The sequence below is a fragment of the Lotus japonicus genome, chromosome 1, assembly GCF_012489685.1.
Source record: "Lotus japonicus ecotype B-129 chromosome 1, LjGifu_v1.2".
NCBI lineage: Eukaryota > Viridiplantae > Streptophyta > Magnoliopsida > Fabales > Fabaceae > Lotus > Lotus japonicus.
In genome coordinates this window covers 2962161-2985039 of record NC_080041.1, presented here as the reverse complement: position 1 = coordinate 2985039, position 22879 = coordinate 2962161, and the positions used below count along the sequence as shown (strand labels likewise).

General features: G+C 36.5%; 4 protein-coding genes across 5 annotated transcripts; 3 read left to right on the top strand and 1 right to left on the bottom strand.

Moving 5' to 3' along the window:
* The first annotated feature begins 767 nt into the window (after positions 1-767).
* Positions 768-3015, top strand: LOC130733075 (glucan endo-1,3-beta-glucosidase 12). Of its 2 annotated transcripts, XM_057585139.1 has the most exons (3): positions 768-924; positions 1043-2341; positions 2693-3015. In XM_057585139.1, the coding sequence occupies exons 1-3, from the start codon at positions 825-827 to the stop codon at positions 2725-2727; spliced, it is 1434 nt and encodes a 477-aa protein (XP_057441122.1). In that variant the 5' UTR covers positions 768-824; the 3' UTR covers positions 2728-3015. The 2 variants fall into 2 exon arrangements, with proteins under 2 accessions (XP_057441122.1, XP_057441121.1); XM_057585138.1 differs by lacking the exon at positions 2693-3015 and having other exon boundaries at positions 1043-2657.
* A 5037-nt stretch (positions 3016-8052) lies between these two features.
* On the top strand, positions 8053-9258 carry LOC130733074 (ethylene-responsive transcription factor 3-like). The gene has a single exon (XM_057585137.1). The coding sequence runs from the start codon at positions 8396-8398 to the stop codon at positions 9068-9070; it is 675 nt and encodes a 224-aa protein (XP_057441120.1). The 5' UTR covers positions 8053-8395; the 3' UTR covers positions 9071-9258.
* Positions 9259-13150: 3892 nt separating this feature from the next.
* LOC130733073 (protein transport protein SEC13 homolog B) lies at positions 13151-15380 on the bottom strand. Its single transcript, XM_057585136.1, has 2 exons — positions 15210-15380; positions 13151-14203 (listed from the first exon to the last, which is right to left on the bottom strand). The coding sequence occupies exon 2, from the start codon at positions 14197-14199 to the stop codon at positions 13294-13296; it is 906 nt and encodes a 301-aa protein (XP_057441119.1). The 5' UTR covers positions 14200-14203; positions 15210-15380; the 3' UTR covers positions 13151-13293.
* Positions 15381-16537: 1157 nt separating this feature from the next.
* Positions 16538-22383, top strand: LOC130733072 (EH domain-containing protein 1). Its single transcript, XM_057585135.1, has 16 exons — positions 16538-16859; positions 16936-17015; positions 18095-18163; positions 18236-18293; positions 18459-18514; positions 18605-18641; positions 18734-18795; positions 19416-19529; positions 19680-19782; positions 19890-19939; positions 20230-20358; positions 20444-20695; positions 20780-20859; positions 21112-21238; positions 21572-21715; positions 21986-22383. The coding sequence occupies exons 1-16, from the start codon at positions 16775-16777 to the stop codon at positions 22169-22171; spliced, it is 1632 nt and encodes a 543-aa protein (XP_057441118.1). The 5' UTR covers positions 16538-16774; the 3' UTR covers positions 22172-22383.
* The last annotated feature ends 496 nt before the right edge of the window (positions 22384-22879 follow it).

Below are 22879 nucleotides of genomic sequence, written 5' to 3'. Positions count from 1 at the left end.
CTTCTAGACCCATGACGCAAATAAAAACCGTGTCCACCTCACTTCTAGAGGTTCTAAGCTATTATCTGGTGCTTTAACGTTGTCCAACTTCTGTACACATTCATGAAATTACAGAGACTTGGATATTTGGGAAATTATAAGAAATTGCAAACAGCTGTACACATTCATGAAATTTGAGAAACAATGCCCAAAAACGTGGTAAAAACATGAAAAATTCAAAAGGGCCAATAACAGAAATCAGCATGAAAATATTGAAATTAAATCAAGAAAAAATACTTATGTAAAATCTCTGAGGAACCATAAAAAAGGCTCCTATTGGTTGACTAGAAGATATTAAGAAACAATTTGCCACATTCAGGGACTAATTTGACGGATAAATGTTTTCCTAACATTCTAGTTCCACTATCAGTCCACCTAGGCAAAAATAAATAAATAAATAAATCCAAGTCACTGTTTCCGTTAACGCCGTCTCAGTTTTTAACGTCAGAGACTAATGTGAATGACTCTTGCCACATTCAGGGACCGCGGGAGGCATTTTAGAAGTTTAGGAACCAACTTGAAGGCGACTGACACTTTTAGGGACCAACTTGACTATTTACCCAATAGCTAGTGTTCATTTTTCTAACCTACCATGAACGGTTCTGAAATAGTGCAGCATTGGTGGGTGGGTCAGGTCACCATTCATCCCTTCAAAAGCGTTTACACTTTTTTCCCTCAACCTCCTCCCTGGCCCACCACCAACTCACTCCCCTATCTATAAAAACCCAACATCCCTCCTCACAAAGAAAGAAAATTAACTGCAAACCCTCATTTCTCTATTTTGCATGCTCTGCTTCTTAGAAACAGAGCATATAATGGCTTCTCTAGCATTCTCCTCTTCCTTCTTCTTCATGCTCTTCCTCTCACTCTCTGCTTCATCATCAGGTAAAATAACAATCATTGTTAGTTTGTTACATTCCTCACTTGATTTCTTTTGTTTGGTAAAACCATATTTTCATGCAACTTGATGCAATATTTCTGATGTTTTTTTGTTTTTCTGCAGAGGCAGGATCTATCGGAATAAACTATGGCAGGATAGCCAACGACCTACCTCAACCGGAGAAGGTGGTGGAGCTTCTGAAGGCTCAGGGTCTCAACCGCGTGAAGCTCTACGACACCGACGCCACGGTCCTAACAGCACTAGCAAACTCAGACATCAAGGTGGTGGTCGCCATGCCCAACGAGCTTCTCTCCTCCGCCGCCGCTGACCAGTCCTTCACCGACGCATGGGTCAAGGCCAACATCTCCAGCTACCACCCCGCCACCCAAATCGAAGCCATCGCCGTCGGCAACGAAGTCTTCGTGGACCCCAAAAACACCACCAAGTTCCTCGTCGCCGCCATGAAGAACGTGCACGCTTCACTCACCAAACAGGGCCTCGACTCCGCCATCAAAATCTCCTCTCCCGTCGCGCTCTCCGCGCTCCAAAACTCCTACCCTGCCTCCGCCGGTTCGTTCAAAACCGAACTTATCGAACCGGTGATCAAACCCATGCTAGATTTTCTCCGCCAAACGGGGTCCTACCTCATGGTGAACGCGTATCCGTTCTTCGCGTACGCCGCAAACGCCGATCAGATCTCTATCGACTACGCTCTGTTCAAGGAGAATCCCGGAGTTGTTGATTCCGGTAATGGGTTGAAATACACCAACCTCTTCGACGCCCAGCTCGACGCCGTTTTCGCCGCCATGTCGGCGCTGAAATACGACGACGTTAAAGTCGCCGTGACGGAAACAGGGTGGCCTTCCTCCGGCGACTCCAACGAGGTCGGAGCAGGTCAGGAAAATGCAGCGGCGTACAACGGAAACTTGGCCCGCCGCGTGCTTAGCGGCGCCGGAACCCCTCTGCGGCCGAAGGAAGCTCTCGACGTCTTCCTCTTCGCACTGTTCAACGAGAACCAGAAACCGGGACCTACATCGGAGAGGAACTACGGGCTGTTCTACCCCAGTGAGAAGAAGGTGTACGACATTCCGCTCACGGCGGCGGAAGTGAATGGCACCGGCGTCGGGAAGGTTCAGGTTCCGGTGAGTGGTGATGTTTCTCCAGCGGCTGGTGGTGGTGGAAGGACGTGGTGCGTGGCGAATGGTGGTTACTCGGAGGAGAAGCTGCAGGCGGCGCTTGACTATGCTTGCGGCGAGGGTGGGGCGGATTGCAGTGCGATTCAGCCGGGTGCCACGTGTTATGATCCTAACACGTTGGAGGCGCACGCTTCGTTTGCTTTCAACAGTTACTATCAGAAGAAGGCACGTGGTACTGGCACGTGTGATTTTGGTGGTGCTGCCTATGTTGTTACTCAAGCTCCTAGTAAGTCGTCATTCTCTTTATCTCTTCTATGTTTCTTTGCCCTCTACATTGGTTTTGGTTTATATGTTGTCACTAATCTCATACCACATGTACAAAATTTTAACCATGGAATCAAAATTGATGGGTTCATATTGTTACCAAAATCAGATAATTTAAGTCATCCAATGGGATTGGATGACTTAGATTTATTGACTGTGTGAATATGTGAATATTGGGTTTTGCAATCAAAATTCTAAAAATTGAAATGCTATAGATGCTACTCATGACTTAATAAGAAGAAATTGTTAAGTATAGTATTCTATAATTTTCATGAATGGAGAGTTTATCTAATTTGTGTTTTGTGTTTTGCAGAGTATGGGACATGCGAATTTCCTACGGGATACTAAATGGATTGGACAGAGATGGAGTGGGTTAGGTGGAGCATTGAATTTGATTCAATGATTTGGTTGGGTTGGGTGCAATTTTAGGTTTTTACTCTTTGTTTTTCTATGTAGCACGCGGTTAGGGACATGCGTTACTTGGACTATAATTCTTATTAGTTTAATTTTAGTAGTGTGGTTACAATAAATATTCATCATTAGTTGGGAGGATTATATCGGTTTCTTTGACTCATTTGTTTGTAATTATCCCTATTTATTATTTTTATTGAAGAGTTATAGATTTCATTTCTTAGAGTTTTTGTTTCTTCTATCTGACATCTTCTATTCCTTTCAAACATTTACATCTATGGATATAAACTAGTCATAGGTTTGTTTGTATTTGGGAATACTATATTTGCACTTGGTGAATATACACCGCCATGTTCAATTGTTCATCATGATGATGTCAATTTTCAAAAACTAGAATGTCCTTAACTTCAACAAAGAATTAAAATTATGATGTTGAGTTCCATGAGAATAAAAATTACATAACTATAAGAATGAGGCCGATCAAGACAATATATTTTAGAAGTAATTATTCTTCTCAATGTATTTAGTTAATCATATTTATTCGTATAGGTTTTTCCAATGCAGCAAAAAAAATATTTATTCGTATAGATTCTCTTTTAGCCATAATCTTCGAGGGATTAGTGCATATTTATGAGATACATTAAAAAACAAAAACAAAATGATTCCTTGCATTGCCAAACCAATATTTGTATTTAGAAAGACGTTAACCAAATAAAATGCTAATTTTAACCTTTTATTCTTTTCAAATTTTGTTCATTCCTATAAGTTTCACACTTTTCTCAAGTTTGTCTTTTTTTTTCATTATTCTTTGACATTTTCTAAGAACAACATTGATAGACACACCTAAAGTATTCACCCACCTCATGGAATGTATACCATGTTTTTCCCTTTATGCCAGGTTATTGTTTGTGGGGGAAATGATTTGTAAAATAAAAATTGTCTCAAAGACATAAAATCCACTAATTGACCTCTACATCTTAAACTCATGATTTTCTCTTAATTTAAATTCATCATCACCATTACCCTTATAAAATGGTGGGGGTCCCTATTAAAATTTTATTCATTTTTAGTCCTTTGAAATGGTGGGGGTCTAAAACTAGATAGTTTTTATATTTTGTAATGATTAAACAAGAACTAAACATATTTATTTTTTTCATATTTGACCCTTATTTTATCTATGGGTTTGTGCTACATATATTAAAAATCAAAGCCCAATATATAAGCCCAACAGAAATACAATTGGAGACTGACCAGGCTAGGTCCTAGACTCCTAGTACAATCCAGAGATAGTATTGTATTGAAAAATTGATGGACCAACAATATCACCAAAAAGCCCTAAACAACAAGAAAGAACCCGCGCATTGGTGATGGTTTTGATTCCCGCGCGCGCGCACATTAACCAACAAAACGAAACAAACAAAAGCTAGCGTGTTGGTCTGTGGACACGTTTCCCTAACACTGCATCTGCAATTGCAATTGGCGTGCCCGCTTCGTAGTAAATGTTACTGGGGACCCCACAACGTGTCTGTCTGTCTCCTCTTCATCTTTTCTTTCTTCCTAGATTTCTCCTCTTCTCTTCTTTTATGTTCATGTTTCTCACCCTTTTCCTTTTCTTGCTCTTTCTTTCTTTCTTTCTTTCTTTCCTCCTCCTCCTTCACATCATCTTACTGTCATCATGAATCGTCAATGCTTCCCTTCTCATTCCATTTCATCTCATTATACCTGATAAATTACTTCATTCATTCCTAACAAAATATGGAAAATTGTAAACAAAAATTCATAAACAAATATTAACTATTTTTTTACACGAGGAAAAATAAAATAAAACAGAAAAAACTAGCTAATGCATCCAAGTTATATTATATGGACGCAAAGGAAGGTCATCACTTCTAATTTTACTACCACTTTCTTAATAAGTTGTCTTTTACTGAGGAGGGAGTAATAATTAAATATAAAGCAATGATGTGGCAAATTAAAGGTTAATTTAGTGCTGCCTTGTGATAAGATACAGGGCATTACAGCCTTACAGGTGTCGGTAAGTGGTGTCTTATTACGTGTGTCAGTAAAATACACACTTCAACTTGAAGATGAACCGGGTTTAAAAATGAACCAGGTGGTCGGAAGATGTGCTTGGGCGGTGGGCACGGCACGCCCTTCAATATATATTCAAATATCTTGAGGGTAGATGAGTGCCACCGGTGGCTGGTGGGTGTGTATGTATTGGCCTCAATTGCATTACTTGGCTTCGGATGTGTGGGCTCCAAATAGGAATGGCTATGAGCCTTTGACTAAAATCAACCACCTATAACTAAGGTTACATGGTACTGTTTGCATTATTATTTTTCCTGATGTTAAATTATTTTTTAATTTAAAGAAGTTATATATTTGAACTCAATACATTGTATTTTGACATATGATTTTGTTTTATCATGTGTCTAACCCAATCATACATTAATAACTTTTGTTAAAAATGTGGTAAACTTTTCTTTTAAGTAACGTATTTCTACGGTGGATAATCATTAAACTAATTTATTATCACATTGTGAATGTATTGAGTGATAGAAATTAATCAATGAGTTTTTTCACCGTAGAAATACGTTACTCAATACATTGTATTTTGACATATGATTTTGTTTTATCATGTGTCTAACCCAATCATACATTAATAACTTTTGTTAAAAATGTGGTAAACTTTTCTTTTAAGTAACGTATTTCTACGGTGGATAATCATAAAACTAATTTATTATCACATTGTGAATGTATTGAGTGATAGAAATTAATCAATGAGTTTTTTCACTTGAAAGTGAATCATCATAATTTGTGGGTCAGATGGACGAGCTTCATGAAATGGATCTTCTAGCAAGTCACCCGTCATTGAATTTGGATCGGGTGAATAAGGTTCCAGTTGTTAGGCCCAGAGGAGTTACGTCAAAGGCTTGCGCTCCATATAAAAAAAAACCTGGTAAAGTCACCAATACAGCTGGAAAACCTTCAATCTCGCACTTGGTTAAGAAAGTAATCAAGACCTTCTCCCTTATTGGCGCGGTCTGCCTGTTTGATCGACGAATCATGATGTTCCATCTAAGGTCAGAGGGTTCACATACTATAATGGACCTCCACCACACCATATAGGCTAACCTCCTCCCTTATCTATTTTAACAATTTGAAAATTATATATATATATATATATATATATTATATTATAGATAATATGTACTGATTTAGTTTGTAAGAATTTTTTTTTCAATAAATATTATGAGTTCATTTCATAATATAAATATGAAAGCTATGTTGGTGAGCGTATAATCTCAAAGATACGCATTAGCGCATGGTGGTCATAACCCAACTAAACTTACTAAAATAAAATAAAAAGAATGTAACCTAGTATTATTAGCAATTTCTAAACAAATACTGAATGCATTGGGCTTGCGATGAAATGAAAAAGACAAATTCAATAATATTAATCAGAATAATGTAATACATGATTTACATCTAAAAAAATATAAACTTAAAAAATCAATAATTTTAATAAATCATTTCAGTTCAATGTAAACATTATGGAAATGTATAATCTCAATTGTAAAAATATTGAGCATATCAAATTTTATCATCTAACCATTAATTTCAATATCAAGCACAAAAAATTCAATAATTAAATGAATGGTCATTTTTCTTTACACTTTATAAAATTATCGATTTCTTAAAGGAGATCGATGGATATGTATTTTTTAGCGTAAATAAGTTATACATTAACATATTCGAAAAAAAAGTTATAAATTAACATTCACTTATATTGTGTTATATAAGACCAAACGTTTATATTCATGTTAATTTTAATTCAAAATAAATAAAATTTTAATGTTGTGGAAATCAATTAAATATGTAAATATATATGTAAAAAAGATGTGTCCCCGAATAATAGCTCAAATGATGAGAGTTATCAGACATTAAATTTTTTTTTACAATAACACCGCACAAACCATTTTCTCTTTTTAAAAGGCATGGATTGAAGAAAGCATTTGCACATCTTCGATCTTGGAAGTAATGCCCGATCATAGTTAGGAGGGATGGCTCTGGAAGGAAAATAAATGGAAAGAGAAGAGAATTAATGTGGTCATGTTAAATGAGTGAGCATGTTAATGAGATAGACCGTAATTGATTTATTGCTTATATCGGTCTCTCTCTCTCTATAGTATTTCCATAAAATAGATATTATATTAAAAATAATTCAATTGATAATCAACGACTTCAATGATAAAAAATTAAAAATTGTTTGGAAATTGATTAGAGAAATTTAAATATTCCTTAAGAAAGTCCGATACGGTTGATAATATTGATAAAAGTTTAATTGTTGTTGGTTTTGTTTTTAAAGATTGTTCACACTTCACACCATTACCTAATAAAGTTTGTGTTGAATATTATTGAGAAATATTTTGCCGGCTATTATGGCATCCACGCATAAAACACACATGGTTGTCCTCTCTCAGCCGAAATAATTGAAACCAATTAACCACAAACAAGCCTATAAAAAAAAAACCACAAACAAAATACAAACTCATTTTTTATATAAAAATCAAATAAAATTTACGGGCAGGAATTTATTTTGGCGTAGAATCTCTCCAAAATCGAAATCCATGGCATCTCGATCTGGTAGGAAAATCTATTTATTAAGATTGAAGATACAGTCATACAGATAAGATCACCTATGCATTTTACCAGTTACCACCCTGTGTCTGTGTGCCCACTGAAAAAGCAGCATAACAAAAAAGAAAAATAAGCACAGAGCTATAATATCATGAAAGGGACTCACCAAATCAAAGGTGCACCAACCAAAGGGAAGCAAATTTTTACTCACCTCCAAGATGCCACAAGACACAACCACCTAGTATCAAGTATTAACCCAATCTCCATAAATGGGAAAAAATAAATAACAAATAAACTGACAAAATTACCTACTTTGAGAGAGGGGGAAGGAAATCCACAAGGGTAGCTCAATTGATAACAAATGCACCAAATAGAGCTCTTGAGTTCGATCTCATACAATACTAACACTATTGAAAAGGAGAAACGGTATTAATTGTATTTGAATTATAAATTCAGAATAGTAGATAATTAAAAGGGGATCGGATGTTCGAATATTGAATGATTTATGCCAAAAAGAAAATGATTTACACCATAAAGAGAGGGAAGAAAAAAACACAAGAGATAAAAGAGCAGGACAAGAGAGGTCAGTTTGAGATCAGAAAATCAGGAAAATAAATTAAAAAAAGAGGAATAAAATAAAATAAATAGCATGCTGGAGACAGACAGAGCCAGAGAAAACCCTCATAGAGAAGAAAGAAAAGTAGCAAACACAAACACCACATCCATTTTTTTCATTATTAATATATTTTGGTGAGTGTTGTTGAAGAAGATGAGGTGGTGCTTCCTTCCACACCCTCTCTCTCTTCCCTCTCTGTTCTTCATCATCTCTAGAAAGACCCATCACCATTTTAAACTCTGAAATGCTTCTCTGACTTCAAAAAACTAATCTTTTCTCACTTTCATTATCTGGGTCTTCTTCCTTTTTCCATTCTCTCACATATTTGTATAGATCGGTGACGAGATGAAAAGAGGCAGAGGAGTAGCAGCTGCTGCTGCGGCGGCGATGGTGGTGGAGGTGAACGGATCGGCGGTGCTTAAGGAGCCACGCTACCGGGGCGTCAGGAAGAGGCCGTGGGGGAGATTCGCAGCGGAGATCAGAGACCCGATGAAGAAGGCGAGGGTCTGGTTAGGCACGTTTGATTCTGCAGAGGAGGCGGCGCGTGCGTATGACGCCGCCGCACGCGCTCTTCGTGGACCGAAGGCTAAGACAAACTTTCCTCTCTCACCTTTCTGCTACCACCACCCCGCCGCCGCGGATCCCTTCTACTACGCCGCCGGGAACAACGGCGGTGTTGTTCAGGACCACCATCATGTCAGTAATCCGCAGAGGCCTACATCGAGTGGCATGAGCAGCACCGTGGAGTCCTTCAGTGGCCCCCGTCCTCCCACCGTGAAGCCTGCGGCGGCGGCGCCGTCATCATCCCGCCGGTATCCTCGCACTCCGCCGGTTGTACCTGAAGACTGCCACAGCGACTGTGATTCCTCCTCATCTGTCGTTGACGACGGTGATGACAACATCGTATCCTCATCGTTTCGCCCGCCGTTGCCGTTTGATCTCAACGCGCCGCCGTGTGATGTTGCCGACGTGGCTGCCGGCGATGATGATGATATTCGCCGGACCGCCCTCTGCCTCTGATATTCATTAGAAAAGTGATTTTTAATTTCTAATTTTTCTCTTATATTGTTATTTATTTTCTTATATTTATGGTATGCGGAAAAAATGAAAAGGATGATCAGATGTAAGATTATGGTAATATGATCTTAATTCTGTGAGAGTATGTTTCTGTGATGAACAATGTTAATTTCTTCTTCTTTTATATTTAATTTTATCTACGAGAGAATATTGAAAAAAAGGAGGGAAGTAACTATGATCTGGGTTTGCATTGGTCACTCTTTAGCTCTGACAAGTTACAAATCCTCTTGTGTATGTACTACTAGTAAAGAAATTCAATTTTGCTCTAGTGAAGTTAGATTCACTTGGTTCTTTGTGAAATTAGTTAGTTCTAATGTTAGACCATATTGAATTTAATTGATCTTGTTCTAGATCACTATTTGTTAGATGACATAGGAAACATGCCAATACCATAGTTTGTTTGTTTAAACTTCAACTGCCAAAGGCCTAACAATAACCTTGAGAGCTTTGTTGAATAAACTTCATTTGTCAAGTGATGTAGAATGGTGATGATTTATTCCATCCTTATTTTGGGAGAAATTGCAACAGAGAAAAAGCAAAGAACTATCATTTTGCCTTCTATGGCACTCAATTTTTTTAGCAGCGTGGGATGTATAGATCTATTGTGTGAATTATTAGATGAAAGGGTTTTCTTTTTCTTACAAATAATGATTTGCAATGTTGTCAATTATGGACGCCCAGGGTGTTCAAATATCAGTTGAATTTAACATTAATGGATGTTTAGGACTTTTAACTTTTAAGTTAATTGTTTAGAGTAATTCAAACATATAACACATTGAAATGTCATGTTTGAAGTTAGAATGTTGATGATACCTTTTTCTCTTTCTCTCAAATTTGTAGCTTGTATTTGAATGCTGATGTGAAATCTCAAAGCGAGGAAGGTGCTATGTTGTGAAAGATGTTTGGCGTGAAGGAAATTGGGTTTCCTTACATTTTCCTACCCCACTCAGTCACTAACAATGTGATGAACGTGGCTTTTGTTCTCTAAAGCCGTGGGGAATGAAACTATGAAAGGTTGTTCTTGTTTTTGTTTTCAAATCAATGGCAAAGTAAGTTGGAGATTCCTGAAAAGTCAACTCAAAGAAACGCCAAAATACAGTGTCCTGATTAAAGCGTGTATCCACTTTCATGTTGCAACCTAACCATTCATACCTGCATTCCCACTTACCTTATAGCACGCACTTGTCTCTCACAATCACACGCAACCAACATCTCCTTTTGGTTAGAGGATTGGTTAAAGCCACACACGAGACCTTTGATTGACATGCAACTTGTTGCAACAAATTTGTGCAGCAGCATGAATTGGTGAAATTTCAGTGAGTTCCCAACAAGTTATCCACTCCCTTTGATTGATAAGTACTTGTTTGTCTGTCAGGCTGAGAGCCTAAAGTGATTTGTAATGTTTAAGCCATTTTATTCACCTAGAAGTGCCAAGAGATTTAGTTTAACGGGCACATTAGCTATAGTACATTTTGATTAGTTTCTCTTTCTTTCAAAATAAATTTTAGCACCCAACAAATGCTATTCAGTTAAGTTTTACCTTATAATTGATTTTAGTGTTAGAACTCATGGGATAAGGATTTTCAAACATGCATTTAGCACGGACTAAGGACATGATCGTCAAGATGATTCTCTCTTTATCCTAGAGCCCTTTAAAACACTCTTAAGAAGTGTGATGTTATGCGTGTTTGGTGTATTTTGGTTGGCCGGTCGAGAGATTTTTATTGATCTTGTAACCATTGGCCCGACACATGAGTGATATACGTTTTATTAACATTATTACTTATCTTGATGAAATTGTAATTGTGTGGTATTAAGAGTGCTTGGTTTTCAGTTGATTTCATTCTAAAACACACATTTGCACCATTTCAATGTAAAAATGACAATGGAACTATCGGGTAGGATTGAGCTGTTGTGCTTGAAACGATTTTTGCTATTTTAGGAGGGAGTAAAACATAAATTATGAAAAGAAGGGAGTGGCAGAGTGATTAAAGAAAATTCTTCTATAGCTAAACGTCCATTTAAAAGTACCGAATTACTTGTGGTCACAATGAATACAAACCAAACAATAATTGTGTGATGTTTATCAGATATTTAGTTGTTTTTTTAATGCTGTGTGATTGTATGCCCACTAATATTCGTATATGAATTCATCCAAGATGATTGCAAATCTGATTTCCTCACAATCAGATAAATGACATGACTATGCTTTTATGCACTGTTATTTTACAAAAGCAAGAAAATTAAAGTACTGTTATTAGATGGAACGATGCTTGTTGTCTACGCCTGATTGTTGATTCACTCTTTTGAATTCAGATTTCCAATAGTTGATTTGGTAATAGGAGTACAAATTCTGAAATATCATTGATTGTGATTAAAGGCAGCAGTAGGTATCTTAATTTCTTAACAAGGAAGTGTTTACTTGGACCACTTCTCAGTTGCATGTAGTTTCTTGATTCTTCTCAAGGTTGAACAACTCTTGTCTAGTTTCCACCACTATTGTCTTACCTCCAAATTTAGGCTGAGGGCAAGTGGGAATTAATAAATTAAATTAAGACTGAAATGTGAATGAAGGTATTAAAGCTGGATTACAAGGTTTGCACTCTACCTCCACAGACATAAACCCGTTTGTTTGAGCTAATCATATAGCATAAGCGTTTATACAAGTACTTATGAAAGCTTATGTAAATGGTTTATGAACTACTTCAGTTGTTTTAAACGTATTTTCATAAGCTGTTCATATTCGCTTATGAATAAGATTTTATGCTTATCTATAATATATTTTCAACTTATTTTAATAAGTTACTTCTCTTATGAATAATCGCTTATGTGATATGCATTTATTCCCATATGCGCTTAATCAAATTGTTTACCATACAGTCCAGATTATTTTTAAAATTAATAGCATGGATGGATTCACAATTTAACCACTTAAAATCACCTCGCCCAGGAAAATGACTTTCAGCAGCTTCTCTCAAAATCATTTTTCCTATACACAATAAGTGTGTTCGCATATGATGTCCAAACATAACACATGAATTCTATTTTATATTAGACGCATATATTAATACTAAAGCAGAACAAGACATAAAACAAAATAAGTGTTAAACTTTGGTTTACCAAAAAGAACAGGAAAAGGGGGGGAATAGTTATGTTCTGTTCTTCTACTCCGTGCCGAATGCTACCTTACCTATATGTTCTGTTCTCTTTTGCTTTCGGTGAAGAAAGTAAAAGAGAAATGACTATCATAACAAATAATTAAACAAAATGCACTTTATTTTGGTTGCAAAACAGTGTAGAATCAGCAATGACTAGGTCTATTCTGCAGGATATAACTAGGGAATTTACCTAATGGAAGATTGAACAGCTTACTTTTTACTTCAAATTTCAAAAGCATTCATTCTAAAAGAAAAACAGAAAAACCCAGGTGCCAGTCACATGGATCCTAGTGGTTCGTGAGAATTGGTTCAGCTCTCTTGATAGAACATGAGGGCAATTTGGGTGTTGTATGCACCATTTGAACCATTAGAACTAGATCAATGCGTGATCTGACTAGTTGAAAGGAAGTTTGTTAAAATATCTTCACTCTATATGACTTCCCGTTTAATTCATGTTTGACAAAAGTAAACAATTCAGAAACTACTAATCAAAAGTCAATCCCAAAAGCACAAAGAAAGAGTGGATAAACTCACATGAAGAAGTTTAATGGTGGATAAAAATACCACAAAACTCCTTGAGGTGAGTTTAAGGGTGGAAAAACTCTTCTACACTTCAAAACAATTTCAATTTAAAAGAACCTTTCCCTAAAGGCATAACCCCTTCCTAAATATGCATAATAAACCATAGAGGTACCAAAATTAAATAAAAAAACTAACTTATGCAACTCCCATGATAGAGATCCCAAATTCCAATGAAATGTCACATTATATACTTGAAAAATATCCTTCTAATGTATCGGGGAAAAACAACTCAGGCTATGCATCATCATTCTCGTAAGCACAGAATGTTCAGTGGATCACAAAGTTCAAGGAACTAAGAATATTATCAAACACAATTGCTCAACTGTATAATATAATATGCAAGGAAACAAAATGTCAGCTATATTTTTTAAAAGAAATTTCTAACCATTATCTCAAAATAACAAGCAAGACATCAAAGATCAGATTCTACGGTTCCACAGTCGTCACCTGTTGCCAGTCCCCGTCAACTGCTTCCTTCCACAATGTAACATTGTTGTTTCCATCAGCCACAGCCAATATGTTTCCAGTCAGTGACCAGGACGCCCTCCAAACAGGGGTCTTGAAATCATTCAAAACCCTGCCTTCCCATTGATCTCCTTCCTTGGCCACAGTCCATATAATCACCTTACCATCCTGCGAAGCACTTGCAATTGTAGACTTAGGAAGTCCCAAATTGGGTGCCCAAGCAACATCTCGAACCCAATCTGTGTGCATCTGAAGAGCAGGGAAGCAGTCCATCTTCCAGAGCCCATTGTTGAGCTTCCACACCTTCACAGTATTATCACAACCACCAGAGCAAAGCTTCTGCACAGGATCAAGCAATCCACCACTAACAAGAGCACCGGGAGCGGTCGAGGGAGCCCATGACACAGAAGTGACACCAACAGGGTGAGCTTGGTCAATCCTGGAAGTATCCCAGCCACCATCAGCCCTTGCAGTGAAAACCGAGATGTTCCCATCCGACGAACCACAAGCCAAGCAAAGGCCTAACTCATGAGGCGCCCAAGCCACTGAATTCACTGATGACTTGTGCTCATCAAAGACATGGGCCTGTGTCCATTCATTTTGATTGCCCTCCTTCCACAAAATAACACGCCCGTCATAGGAACAGGAAGCAAGTAGGGAACCGAATTTAGGGTGAGCCCATGCAACCTGCCAGACGGGTCCTTGGTGACCAGTGAGAGTTGCTAAATGCTGAGAGGCAGCGATGCTCACCCCAATTATCTTAATGGTGTGATCAGACGAGGCTGTAGCCAGCCGTTTTCCATAGTAATCCATTGCAACATCATGAACGGTGTCTTGATGACCTGTTTCAACCTTTTGACCAGGCATGTTTCTGCAATCAACCAACACACAGCATTCAATTTAAACATCCAGCTTCAAAGTAAACACATTTTGCAAATGAAACCAATAGCATGTTTGGATTGGTGGTTTGTTCACAAAAGTGAACCAAGATGATGAAACAAAGTAAGGAACAAAAGGGAAAAATCTTTTCTTAATCTCTAAATCAATAGCATAAATGTGAACATGAGTTTCCCTTTCGAGCAGACTTTCTTTTTGGACTCTTCCAACAGCCCAGTGAGACGTGGCATTCTATTGCCACACTCAAAGATCATGGGGGCGATTGGTTGTGAGCGTCTTACAATGTTGGATCAACTTGGATCGCACGTTAAATTATGGGGTCACATATTATAACCTAAGCTTAATAAAAGTAAAGGAAACATTGTACCGCCTAAAAATCACCTAATGGCTAACATAACCTCATTCAAGTCCAAGTATATGTTCTTCCATTCCGCCCATATCAGTCCAGTGGTGGCAAACTATCTAAAATACGCTAACTCCAAAAGCTACAATTTATTATTATGTTTGATCAATTCTAACACCCAAAAGCTACTCAAAAAAGTTTCTCTCCGAAATTGATTTTGAATTTAAAATCAATTGTAGAAGAAATTTCAAACATAGAACCAAACATACAATTAACAAAACCAATTCTTCAGTTAATTTTTCTTTACAATGTTGTTAAATTCACCTCAATTCAGATATCAAGATGAACCAAAAAATCATGATTTCTCTGTACAATTGAAAAAGAAGCTAACTTTCAGTCAAGGCTCAATAACAATTCACGTAATGTAAGAACCGAAATAACAAAATCCAAAAACCCAATGCTCCCACGTTCATATAATTACGAAAAAAATGGTGGGTAGCACCGATTGACACCTATAATCAATTCGCGAGATGAAAAACGCAAAAACGATGAAATGACAAACAGAAAAATTCAGGGGAGCGAGAGTAGTGTGAAGATCTGGTTAGAAATTGAACAGATCCAGAGAGAGAGAGAGTACCGGCGATGTGGTGTCAACCGTGTGAGGTGGAGCTGGCAGTGAGTGTAACAGAAGAGGGAAGAGGAGGTTAGATCCGAAACAACATATATAGAGAAAGAATGGATCTAGGTGAATTGAGGTTGGCTTTTGTGCTTGTGATCTGTGAATGTGAAACAACAGAAAATAAAAGAACTGATGGAGTTGGCTACATTGATTATTACTAACAAAACCTCCACATATTTTTTTGTCATTTTGGATTAAGACCCAAACATGTCACATGATTTGGGCTACTAACTCACTTTTTTTTTCGACAAAAACAACAAGACTCACTTTTTAACATTTTTTATTAGTTAACATTTATGTGGATCCCAGTTAATTAGAAGCGATACTCATATTCTTAATGATCACATATGTTGTCCTTGGATCTATGACTAGCATGTTATGCCACCGAGTTTTGATGAACATGAACTAGGGTCGACTCTTCTTCTTGCAAAATCCTTGTGCAAGCTTCAAGTTGATGACCATAACGACCTTGTTGATACCAAAATCGAAATCAATGAAATTAGGAAATCTCTTTTCATTGTAAGGGGGAGAGAGCTTGAAAGATCATTTTAAAGGTCTTTTAGATTCAATAACAAAATGAGGAAGGACTTTTTTTAGGTTTCGAAAAAAAAAACAACGGATGAGGAAGGCTCATGGAAAGTAAGAACAAAGCAATAAAGAACTTCAATCTCACATTCCGATTACGCCACCTCCATTAATGTCTCCCTATGCTTCTTGGGGTTTGGAGGTCAACGACTCCAATTTCTCCCCACAACTGCACACCTTAGACCATGGAGCCTACGATGAAGAAAGATCAAGCAAACCCCATTCATGATGTTGCATATAAATTGAAGTACGAAATGGTGGGTATGGATCGAATGGTGTGTGAGTTCAAAATTCGAATAGTATGTATAAGAGAGTGAAAAATTGGGGGTAGGGATGTAGGGTATGGAGTAGAGTGATGCAAATAGTGTTCTCATTGAGAAGAAAATAGTGAAAGATGAAAAGATAAAGACCTAATGAATTCTACGACTATTCAAGTTAAATTTGACCATGTGGATGCCACATAGAGAGGAGTGACGAGGCGTCAACGTCTGATGTCGAGATCTTATTGCCAAATCATGTTTTTTGAAACAAAGATGTACAACGGAGATTGAAGTCACACTCTTTTAGAAAGTTGAGGAATTATTTGAAACATAAGGACTAAAATCAAATGACCAAAATAGGAATTAAAACCATATTTAAGGTAAATAAAAAAGTATAAAGCAGCTTTCTTCAAGTGGTCAACTTAATTAAGAAAACTAAGCACGAGAACTTCAAGTAGTGGCAAAGCACGAACCTCCATTAAAGTTAAGTTAGCATCACAATCCAACTCTATATCACGCAAAATCTTTACCTTCATTCCCCGTTACTCCCAACTTTCCTTCATATCAATAAACCAAGTTCGCAAAATCACAAGTTTCGCTCGCACCAACATCAAAACGACACCGCCAGTGTAACCCTTCGTCGTCGTTTAACGCTTTCGAAGCTTCGTTCTGAGATCGATGGAGTTCGACCCGATCCCGTTCGGTTCGTGCTCCAAAGAGTACCAGTCAATCTACCAGGACTGGTTCAATTTTGCTGATTCAGGTAACTTGCTCTTCTCCATTGAGATTCCAATGGTTTTTTTGGAACGATTGTGTCACTGTGCATGGTTTTTTTTCAGATAACGATGGTCGCATTACTGGGAATGATGCCACCAAGTTTTTCGCCATGTCCAACTTGTCTCGCCAAGATCTTAAGCAGGTTTCTTTATTATCATTACTGTTGTTGTTACCATGATCATTGCTTTGGAGTGATGAGAAAACGATTAATATAGACGGGGATTGTGAATTTGTTTCTGATGGTTCAGCATTTGTGGGATAATTACCTTGTATGACTAGTGTCTTAGTAACTAGTAAGTGGGTTGGGAAGAGTGAGTTGAGAATGGAGGGAGTTTGAAACTGGGGGTGCATGAATGATCAAAGATTTGGTTGTTTGGTACTTTGGTTAGGGAATAAAGAGGAAAGTAATGAAAATTGGTCATTAACACATTATTGGCATGCCCTGCTTAATTTTGGTATGTTTTCCTCATGAAGAAATGAAGTGAGGTGATATTGAAGTTGACTTGCAAATTGCAATGCAAAGAGAAATGACTGAGATGATAATGTGGTTTAATAAGTGTTTGAATTTGTTTTCTCCGCGGATATGTTGTATTTGTGTTCATCGGTTATTTCACTCCAAACAATAAATAACAGTATGTTGCTGATTTTCAAATTTTATCACTTTTTTACCTTTTCCTTCTAGCATGCACTGGTGAACTTTGAACTTCCTGTCATTCGTATCTTAAATTTCTCTCCATTTTTGCTTTGCTAACTTGGTCTTGAATCGGGTTGAACTTTGATTTGTGGAAATGCCTCATAGGTTATTCAGCAGCTGCATTTTTTTATTCTTTGCAAGCAAGATTTAAATCTAATCCATTATTGCTATAGTTTTACATTGTCACTTGTCAGTGAGGCAGTGTCAACTTTGCTGTCAGTGGGCCATAGTGCCAACTATTTAAAATAACTTTTAAACTCTATTTTGCAAGTGACATATTTTAATTCCTCCTATGGTGTGGCACTTAACTGTTTTATGGTAATATTTGATCTTAGACTGGTAGTGGATTCAATTTGAACTCTTACACTTGACTCAAGTTGAAGTTGGCTTTGATTTAATTTGATCTCCATCAATTGGAATGGTTTGGGCATTTGATGATTGAGTTGTTTATATAAGTTGTACTTATACCCTTTGACTTATTCCTTTAACTAAATTGTTTCTTTGTTTATTACTATTACCAAAACAAGGTGTGGGCTATTGCAGATTCAAGACGACAAGGATATCTTGGTTTCCAAGAGTTTATAATTGCTATGCAGGTACAAATATATTATCCTTTATTGGCGTTTAATGCTAACAAATTTCCAGAATCTTACACATTTGAAATGTAGGTAGTTTCTTTGGCACAATCTGGGCACCCTGTAACACATGATCTGCTGAGTAGTGATGGTAAGTTATGTATGTTTAGGTTTGTCTTTATTGTTTTGTTCAAATAACTTTCTATAATTGTATTAATATGTTTTGAAATTCACATTCTTGGTGCTGTCTACATTTGTGGACTGTGAATTTCTATCATATAAGATTTATCTAATGAAAGCTTAACTTTTATTTCAGTTGATTTGAAAAATCTGAAACCTCCCACAATGGAGGGTTTGGATGCATTACTAGCTGTAAGTATTTCTTTTTAATGTTTTTTATTTACGGTGCTAATATTTTTATGTTTATTTAATGAAAGTGCTTACTTGGCTGTGTTTATCCAGAAGAAAAAGCATAAACAAAAAGATGTAGATGTAAATGGTAATTTATTTCTTATTTTAGTGAATACGGGCATTCTTATTGATTTTGTTTCTCTCTTCAAAATCCAAGTTCAATAATCAACAAAAATGCAGGTAGTTCTCAATTGCAGCCATCACCATCAAGTAATTGGTTTTCTTCGAAGTCAACCAAAAAGGCAAGCATTCTTTTACTGTGTCTTTGATATTTCTCTGTGCATTATTTCTGCTAGAGAGCATACTGAATGTTCATTTCAAATTTTCATCTAATGTCAGGCTTGGGTCATTCTTTACCTGCTTTATTATGTTCTATTTCATTTTGTTTCATCACGGTCTTGAATAGTATCCCTGGGAGGTTTTGGTTTAGTTACTCTATCTCTTTTCTTCTTTTATAAGATGACGATACAAATAATGTTTAGCCAGTTATTAGGGCCTGAAACCAACATTATCTTTTGACTTGTATGTAACTTGTAAGTGTCTAAGTGAAATAGACCTAAGAGTGTGCTTGTCTGCCTGATACTCCACAACAAAATATGAATATTTCAGTTTTGAACTGTTATCAAATTTGTTCTTTTTGGACTAACAAAATATGCATTTTTATCTTGTATCTATCTAATTTACTTATTGATAGTACATAAATCAAGTTGGCAGCAGCACCCTAAAGTCTCTTCTGTATATATGTTATCTAAGCCTTTTTATCTGCGTGCATTGCTGCTTCTTTGCAATTTCCTGTACTTAAAACTTGTCCAATACATTCTAATAGGGTTTTCACTTGAACTTTTGGCGCATATTTCCACAGGTTCCCCTTTCCTCCGTGACATCAATAATTGACGGCTTGAAGAGACTCTACATTCAGAAATTGAAGCCATTAGAAGTTACTTACCGTTTTAATGATTTTGTATCCCCATTATTGGTCAGTAAGTGACCTTGTTCAGAAATAACTATCTACTCTAGATTTCATATTTTTTCTTTCTTCAGCTCTTCAGCCATGTTACTTTTTTTTAATATCGACAAAGATATATAGTTGGGTCTTTAGTTGATTGCAACTCTTTATATATTGCAGACAAATAGTGATTTTGATGCCAAACCAATGGTTATGCTTTTGGGTCAGTACTCAACCGGTAAAACAACATTTATCAAACATCTGCTTAAAAGTAGTTATCCAGGCAAGTAATTATCCTTTCTCTATATCCTTTGTGTGCATATGTTTGGCACTGCTTATAAGTGTATTATAAATATTTGTTTCTGACTTCTTTTTCATAACTGTCTATAGGAGCACATATTGGACCTGAGCCTACAACTGATAGGTTTGTTGTTGTTATGGTATGTGCCAGCCGAACCAATTTATCTCCCACGACTCTCTAATACATTGAAAATTTTCTTGATTTTAAATTTCTAAATTGGGACTTCAAACTCCTAGCAAGCTTCAACATCTTCATGGAAGTGCTAGAATTTCTCAATGCACTTAGTAGTTTATCCTGTAGCATTAGTGCCAAGTTTAGACAATTTGAATTCTTGGAGCTTTTTCAATAGATCTATTACTCTATCTTGTAGTCTTCTTGGAAAATGAGTTATTGCATCAGTTTTAACTAGCAAATGGTACTGCTGTACAGTCTGGACCTGATGAGAGAAGTGTTCCTGGAAATACTGTTGCTGTCCAAGCAGACATGCCATTTAGTGGTCTTACAACTTTTGGCACAGCCTTTTTGTCAAAGTTTGAGTGTTCACAAATGCCTCATCCTGTAAGTTGCTCAAGAGCCATTGAAAAAGTTCACAAGATTCTCCTTTTGTAGCATTTGTACTTAACTATTTTTTATTCGTCCAAAGCTACTGGAGCACATTACATTTGTGGACAGTCCTGGAGTTCTATCTGGAGAAAAGCAACGGACACAAAGAGCATATGACTTTACGGGTGTAACGTCTTGGTTTGCTTCTAAGTGTGATTTGATACTCCTTCTCTTTGATCCTCACAAACTTGATATCAGTGATGAGTTCAATCGTGTGATATCATCCTTACGGGGGCATGATGATAAAATTCGAGTGGTTTTGAACAAGGCAGACCAAGTTGATACTCAACAAGTAAGAGCTTGTGTAGTTAAACTTCTATTTGTTTATTTAATGTGGTCAGGGTAAACATAACCTATATTTGGCCCCATTTTGCAGCTGATGAGGGTTTATGGAGCTTTAATGTGGTCACTTGGGAAGGTGCTGAATACACCTGAAGTCAGTCGTGTGTATATTGGGTATGTCACTTCATGTATGCACTCCTCTGTCAATGTTTACGTGTTTGTTTTTGACATAGAGAATTCGACAGAGACTACTTTGTTTCTACATTCCTAAGTTTTAGGAGTTTCTCTTTATGTTTTAGGGTGGAAGACTTTTTTACTCCTTTTACTATGTTTTATTCAATTTAGATGTAATGTAACTGTCTTTCTTTTCCTTATGTATGGGGTTACCATGTGCTTTTTTGAGCTCATTTAACTTTCTCTTGGCAGCTCCTTCAACGACAAACCTGTAAATGATGCTGTCAGTGGTCCAATTGGTAAGGAACTCTTTGAAAAAGAACAGGAAGACCTTCTTTCAGATCTGAAAGATATACCAAAAGCCGCTTGTGATCGAAGAGTGAGTTTATGCATTTAAATGTATTTCGCTTATCATAATAAATTAATAATAGTTCACTAAAATGAGATTACGTATACTTTCATGTTGATGTTAAAAAGTAAATTATGTCCATGTTTGGTTTCATTATCTAGTTAAGTGCTAGTTAAGATTGATGTGATGAAATTACAAGGATGTCAGTCTTTCAATTTGGTTGTTTTTCTTTTTTTGTGGAAATAAAAGAAAATAATGGCCATGTTTGGTTTCATTATCTAGTTAGTGCTGGTTATATGTTTATTTAATTAAGAATTTGCTTCTTTTCATAGTTATATCATTTGTACACATTGGCTATTGTAGATCAATGAATTTGTAAAACGAGCACGAGCAGCCAAGATTCACGCTTACATTATCAGTCATCTTAAAAAGGAGATGCCTGCAATGATGGGCAAAGCTAAAGCACAGCAAAAGCTCATTGATAATTTGGCAGGTGAATTTGGAAAGGTACCATTCCAACCCTTTTACCCTTCCCTGGACTCTTCCACTGGGGAGCTTTATAACATCAATTTAGTCTACAGTTGAAGCTAAAGACAAATTCAATTCTGGTGATCATTTCTTCACAGACCTAATTATTTGAAATGAGAAGCGAATTCAAACATTCTATTATTAGTCTATTACTTTTTATGAATCTGACTGTATATCCTTTCTGCTGACCTGCACGTCTCTTTGGATAACACTTAAAATGCATGTACTTGACCATTAACTTTGAAACAGGTACAAAGAGAGTTCCATTTGCCTCCTGGTGACTTCCCAAATCTGGAGCATTTCAGGGAGGTCTTGGGTGGTTACAATTTTGACAAGTTTGAGAAATTGAAACCAAAAATGGTACAAGCAGTTGATGACATGCTAGCTTACGACATTCCTAACCTCTTGAAGAACTTCAGGAATCCCTATGACTAAAACTATGTGCCCTTGAACCAGTGACATTATTAGTAGACTAGCTCGAGTACTTTGTAGCATAACATTTTACAGGGTTCTTATGTAATGTGTGCCATTCTGTGCCTGTTCTTCTATAGTAGGGAGCTTTATCGTTCAATATCTTTATTTTGTATTCATTTACATTTTTACACCAATAATAAAGTGTCAAGACATAAAATAATAGGATATCAGAATCAGTTTTTTTTTCTTCAAGTTTCTTCAGTTGTGACAGCAGCTTAATATAATAAAAAATGTTTGGTCCAGTCAACAAGTTGTTATGGAAGTGTTTTGCTTGCTTAAGTTTGATTCTTGGATTAGTACTTTTTTATCATCCATCTAAGTCAGTAACCTATGGTAACTCATGATGGAAATTTTATACTTTGGTTGTTACATAAGTTGGTAAAGTAAAATGAAGGCTTCATAAGGATCAAGAGACATGTGCCCTTAAGAGGATGATTTGAAAAGCAAATTAAAATTATATAATGATCTTTTATGCATATATTCTTATGATTTAATCTGACTATCTGAGGATCGTAATAATTTGAAAGCCAAACAAGTTATTTGGGTCATGATTGTTATTGAACCCGATTCTATTTAAAACAAAAGACTCATATCTTAATTAGTTCATTTAACCTTAGTAGTTTTGATAATTATGATATTTTTTGTCAAGTACAGTCACAGAAGCATAAA